Genomic DNA, 6,758 nt, shown 5'->3' on the forward strand with positions numbered 1-6,758 from the left:
TACTGAATGAAGAGTATTTCTTAGAAGTAATTTATGATGCCACTGCTTTTTGCATGTGTATGTACATATGCAGGGCCACCGAGAGCCAGCATTGGCCCCGGGGCAGACGGTCTCTCCTTGTAATTGTAATTTATTTCCCAGTATATAATAATATGCTTACAATTTGATTGTCAATATCTACATTTCATTCACTAACATAAATTGATAATATTGACTGCAAACATTAGGACAAGTTCACTGGGATCTACATCACTACTTGAACATAAAGTTGTTTACACATGAGTGATTAGTAAATTAGGAAAAATGAGGTAAAAGGATCAAACGTGTAATACCCTGCTCCATAGAAAAAATCGTCAGAGTGAGGAAGGCCTGTTAAATTCCCACCCCAGGCTTGCCTACTGTAGGCCTGGAAATAGTATACTGCAGACTTGAAACTCAACATCTGTATGTATAATGCTTGTGTTTTCTTTCCTCCGACCTTTAAAAGAAAACGACAATGAAAAGAAGAAAGATTTAAAAAAAAATCCGCTGACCAATGCCTGGCCCCTTTACACTCACGGGCCCAGCTACAACATCGCCCCCACTCTCGTCAGGCCTGTACATATGCAACTGAATGCAAACATTTGTTTGCTTTATATTATACGGTGAACACTTTAAGGACAGATATGCTAACAGTTATATAGCTAAGATAAGATAAGATAAGACTTTATTGGTCCCAGAGGGCAATTCTGTTGCAGCTCGATTAAATTAAAATTCATCCACAATTACATGCACAAAACTATTCATGTCTTATTCATTCGCACAGCCCCATTCAAAAGTCGCACGGCTGAAACAACAAAAGACAGCCGCAGTCTGTTTGTCCTGCATTCAGGCACACAAAATCGGCAGCCCGACAATTTCTGTCGACAGAGCATGCCTGTCATCACGAAGAATGGCAGACACCTTCAGAAGAGTCCGCCTATTATACAGTCTGAAGAGAACTCTGAGTGGACCCAATGACTTTGGAGCAGGTGGATACCACACAATGTAGGCTGCTCTTGTCCTTCACCAATAAACTTTAGTAGAAACAAATAAACGAGAAGGATAGTAGGCTGTCTATGTGCGATCTGTAAAAAAGCTGAAGAAATTGGTGGGAGACAGAGAAAGACTTCAGCTTCCGGAGAAGGAAGAGGCATTATTGAACCTTCTTCACGACATGTTGAGTGTTGACATCCCAGCAAAGTCGCCTGTCGAAGATGGTGCCCAGGTATTTAAAAGCAGAAGCAATTTCCACCTCCTTGTCATGGATGACACATACAGGACATGATGGAGAATTCCGACGGAAATCAAAGACAGTCTCTTTCGTCTTACTCACATTAAGCTCTAGAACAGGGGTGGGCAATTAATTTTCCCAAGGGGCCGCATGAGAAATTGGGATGGTTTTAGAGGGCCGGACTAATATAGTTAACTCAGTTTTACCCAGTACTGTATGTATAGTATATATACTATCCTTCGCCAGCGGGCGGGCCGGCCAGAGACAGGAGGCGGGCCGGATCCGGCCTTTGCCCAGGTCTGCTCTAGAAAGTTGTCATTGCAACAGACAATGAATTCCTCCAAAGCTGCACCGTGGGTATGCACTGGCCCGCTAATGAGAGACAGCAGTGCAGTGTCATCAGAGAATTTGACAAGATATTGACCCTCATGGCTACTGCGACAACTGTTGGTGTACAGAATAAACAGAAGCGGGGATAGAACACAGCCCTGAGGTGAGCCGGTGCACGTGGTGATTAAGTCGGAAAAAGTGCCATTGACAAGAACTCGTTGCTGCCTGTCAACCAAAAAGTGAATGCTCCATGACACCAGCTGATGATCAAGGGAAAACTCATCTAGGAGTCTTCTAGCTAGGATATGTGGCTGAATAGTGTTGAAGGCCGACGAGAAATCAGCAAACAACAGTCGAGGATGGGCTTGAGGATTCTACAGGTGTTTGAGTAAAGTGTGGAGGATGAACAGTTTAGCATCATCAATACTTCGTTTGGACTGGTATGCAAATTGCAAGGGATCAAAACAATTATTAGTGGCTTTAAGAATCAATGCCTTGATGATTGTCTCAAATACTTTCATGACCAACGATGTTAAGGCCATTGGTCTAAAGTCATTGAGATGCTGAGCTGAAACTTTCTTCAGAACTGGGACAATGGTAGACAATTTCCAAGCGGTTGGGATGGAGAGTGAATCCATAGAGTGCTGAAAAAGATGTTTGGTGCGCGCAGAAACATAATGTCCTGCCACAAATAGCATCCGGACCGGAGGCCTTGCGAATAACAGCTCCACAGCTTGTTCATGACAAATCTCAACCTTCTGTACAAGGTGAAGAGAACTAAGCATGTCTTTAATTTGCACTGAGAAGTCATGAGTCTTGAAACAAGCAAAGAAAGCATTAAGAACATTAGGTAGGGCCGTACTGTCAACGCCTGAGATCGAGATTTTGGCTTTCAACCCCTTACTCCGATTGTCAATATTGGTCATGTTCTTGAGTCCCTGCCAAGCAACTCAGATGTTACCTGTAGCAAACTGAGACTCTAATTTTTTACTTGTTTTTCACCTTGGCCCGACAGATAGCATCATGGACCTCTCTACGTACCATTTTTTGTCATGGGCAAAACCCGTGAAGAACACAGGTTTCTTTTTATTAAGCACTGCTTTCAGGCTCTTGGTCACCCAAGGTTTGTTGTTAGGATAAAGCACAAACTGTTTTGATGCAATGGTGCAATCTACACAAAAGGAGATATATGAAGAGATGGTGTTTACTAAGTCGTTGAGATTAGGACATGCTTCTAAAAAGACATCCCAGTTAGTACATTCAAAATAGCCTTGTAAGCTTGCAACACTGTCTGCAGTCCAGCATTTAGTGGAATGAATTGTTCGGCGCACCCCTCTGAACATGGGTTTATAAACGGGTACCAGATGCACACTCAGATGATAGGACGCACAACTCATTTATTTTGTAATTTGACGAAGGAATTACATGTGTTTACCAATATACTCATTTCCAAATTGGACATTTTATCAGTGATATTCATTTATTTTAAACATATCTTGGCACTAATGGTTATAATTATTATATATTGTTATATGCACATTGCTTTGAAAAAGATTTATTAAATAATTGTGACGAATTTCCTAAAATATTATTTGAGAGTTTTATTCTATAGAATGCTTAAATTTTATAAAACTCTTTTTACTAAAGCTTGTCAATATTCTTTTATTTTCAGCATATATGATAATATTTATTTACACATCTATATGTGCATGTATCATTTTGAAAAAGTAATGCTCAACTGCTACAGTAAATGTAATCTTTTGCTTTTGTAATATTTAAAGCCATCATTAACTATTAATGTTTGCAGTGGCAGAACCAGGGGCAGGCTTTGACTCCCGGGGTTTGGGGCTGCGGGCACAAAAGAAATTGCTGGGCAAAATGTCCAGCAAGAAAATTGCAAAAGCTTTCATTGATGAGACAACAGGCCGTGTGTTGGACAATACCTATCGCATGCTGAAGGAATACAAAGGTCACAAGAAGGATGCGGAGAAGCTAATGAAGTACATTATAAAAACTGTGGTCAAGGTAAACTTTGTGTCTGTGTGGAAAACACAATGTGGTTTTTGAGATGACTGGGATTAGTTTTAATTCATGAAATATAAGTGAAGATCACCATATCATTTTGTATTTTTTTATTTTTGTGCATGACACTGTTTGAGAATGTTAAGAAATACATTGCACTTTGTCTTTATATGGATAAAATAGTAAACAGTATTTCATGTTCTTTCCACATATAGTAGTAGCTAGCATACGTGGGTTGATCAGACACTTTGAATCAAGCTTATTCATGTATGATATCAGTTTCATGAAATGGTGAAACCGTTGTACTATTGGGTCCTTTACTATTTTAGCAGTTCATGTTTGGCAATGGGCCCATAACATTATTTCAGTTGAAGCTGCCACATGAATTGCTTGCTAGCTCTTTTCCCTCTCTAACTTATCATTTAGAAAATAAGCTTGGTCTAGTACTTATGCCAAACAAATATAATCCCCAACCAAATCATCATTTATTAAAATATTCTTCCTAGATTTGGTGATGATTAGACAAATAGTGTGAACTAACAAAGGCTTCAGGGCAACCCACCTACCACACATGCTAACTCTATTATAAAAAGAGGAAACCAACAATGATGTAGATCCTCTAAAGTAGCCCTTATAATAATTTTAAATGTTAATGAATGTGAAGAAAAAGGGCCTTGCGAACTTTTGAGTTTGCTCCCCATAAACTGAACTTGTTGGTGGGGTTTTGTGGAAGAGTACAATAAAGTTTTATGGTAGGTTGAAAAAGTCTAGCTGCAGAACTTTCTCAATGCTTAAATTTAGCTGATAATTAAAAGACTGTTTATAAGTATGTGAACTAATCTATATTTCAGGTGGGAATTCTGTACAAGAATGACCAGTTTAATGCAGAAGAACTCAAAATGGTGTCATCATTTAAACAAAAGTTTAACTCGCTGACAATGACAGCTATTAGTTTTTGGGAGGTTGATTTCACATATGACCAGAAGTTTGTCAGCAGTGGCATTGAAGAGTGTCGCCAGCTGCTTCAAGACATCATCCATCGACATCTCACAGACAAATCTAAAGGCCGTGTTGATTTTGTTTTCAATACTTTTGCTGAACCTGAACTCTTGAATGCAGTATTTGCCAAAAAGGAAGGTAACTATGGACCACTTATGGATGCGATTGTGCAAGATTTGCACAAACTTATTGAAGAGGGCAGTCTTTGAGAATTGTTGGACATATGGAACATACTGACATGTTTTTCTTCCTGTAGCTGGATAAATCTTTCAGCAATGTGTGAATGCTAGCACCAAGTCTGCTGTCACTCCTGATTAGAACAGTTATGTAAATGCTGGTCTGGACTTTAAGGGCAGTTCATATTCTCTGTATATTCTATTGAATGTATTGTTGATAATGTGACATGCCCGGTTTGTTAATCATGCTGGTAAGTTGTAATTAAAGTTGCAGCTATTTCTTGAGCTTTCTACATCCTATTCTTTGAGTAACATTCACATCAAGCAGCATCCATAAGAGTAGATCAGTTGAATTATAAAGTGGTCTTTAAATTTGTGAGTAGCATGACATTGCAACAGCAATAAAACCATTAACTTAAACATGCCCTATGCAACTTTTGCTTGTCTGGTATTCTGCAATGTTTTTTATTCTTTGGACCAAACATTATGACAAATAATAGTGCTTCCAGAATTTTATTACTCCTATAATAAAATGACCAGTGCTATCCCATTAATATGAAATTATGCAGTCATGATGGTGCACTACTGTTTCACTGTACATAAATGACCAGACTTGCAGATTGATGCCTCTGGTCTTATTATCAAACCCAATACTGACCTGAGGTAAGATGCATGTCCATTCTCATAGTGTGCAGTTACAGATTTGACGATGTTCTTTTTCTAGAAATATGTGCATTTGTCAACAAATCAGTTACAAAATTTGTGCAGAAAAAGTTTCATTAGAAATCAGCCTATCCTGGACTGTCATGTTTACCCATGTATGCTTATCAACCTCCTTGGGATGAGTCAGTAGTAGTCCTGCCTCGTGGCATGTTAAGTGTATGGGTAGGAATTCTGGCTGGTACTATCATTTTACAAAATCTGACAATGCTTCAGCTTGGTTGCACCATTTATAGCTGCAATCACTTTTAAATGCAGTGATAGGCAGCATATATGTCCATAAAATGAGCATGTTTTGAATACACTTGGTTGAAATGGTATCTCACAGAAGTTGTAGGAGACCAATGGGTGCACAATATTTTATGCATATGTTGATGGGAAGGAGCAAAAAAAAAAAAAGTACTACTTTATTGCCAGTATCTGGATATAATTTGTTACTGAACATTGATAACTGATATATCCTTGGAGCAAATGTTTCCCATCTTCACCCAAAAGATGTAGCTTTTTAAATTTTAGCTGTTGGTAGTGTCAGGAACTCACATGGAAACCAGTCCATCAGGTGGATGTCCATTAAAAAGTTACACCAACTTAGGGGAGTACATAGCAACCACACCTTGCCATCGGACCCAGTTCTGGGCATCCCTTTTCAGTTGAGACCCCAAAGAGGGACCTTCCTGTCCACTCTAGCTGTGCAGTAAATGTATTTGGGGTCTTGTAGCTTTTTGTTTTTTTACAGGATGGTGTTGCTAGCCCCACCCTTCTCCTTTATTCAGGTTTCCAGGTGGAGTTTGAAAAGAAAAAAAAAACAAAAACAACTGGCTCCACTGTCCTTCAAATCAGCAATTTTACACAATTATAGTTGGATGAGGTTTGTAGTTGCAGAGTAGTATGAAAACACTGCATGCATTTTTCTGGGGGTGGTGGTGTGGCTCTTGGGAGAGTATATTGCCACTGACAATACAACCATGCTTGTACAATGTCAAGGTGATTCAATGTTTTGAGCTGGCAACTATGTGCATTTGCCAAGCAACTGTGCCTTGTTTATGAACGGCCCATGGCATTTCTGCAGCTAGAACATTTCAGGCTCTTAATAAACTAAAGAAAACATTCCTTTTGGGTTTTGTCATAACTAGTCATTAAACTCAGCTTCTACCAATGGAGTTTCTGCATGTGTGACCACGTAATAACAGCAAGCTGCAAATCACAATCAACAGTAAAACTACAAATACTGCAATCTTCAACAAAAAGTAACGCAGGAA

The 6,758-nt window shown here is 39.1% G+C and overlaps 1 protein-coding gene across 10 annotated transcripts in view; it reads left to right on the plus strand.

Moving 5' to 3' along the window:
* The window catches only part of LOC112554697 (tumor necrosis factor alpha-induced protein 8-like protein 1), a 29,734-nt gene extending 23,125 nt beyond the window's left edge, over positions 1–6,609 (plus strand). For all 10 annotated transcript variants that reach the window (XM_025222655.1, XM_025222656.1, XM_025222657.1 and 7 more), the window contains 2 exons: positions 3,390–3,607; positions 4,456–6,609. In XM_025222655.1, coding sequence (XP_025078440.1) covers positions 3,390–3,607; positions 4,456–4,812 — 575 coding nt within the window. In that variant the 3' untranslated portion in view covers positions 4,813–6,609. The remainder of the gene's footprint in view (positions 1–3,389; positions 3,608–4,455) is intronic.
* Positions 6,610–6,758: the final 149 nt, after the last annotated feature.

Source organism: Pomacea canaliculata, linkage group LG13, assembly GCF_003073045.1.
Source record: "Pomacea canaliculata isolate SZHN2017 linkage group LG13, ASM307304v1, whole genome shotgun sequence".
Classification (NCBI taxonomy): Eukaryota; Metazoa; Mollusca; class Gastropoda; order Architaenioglossa; family Ampullariidae; genus Pomacea; species Pomacea canaliculata.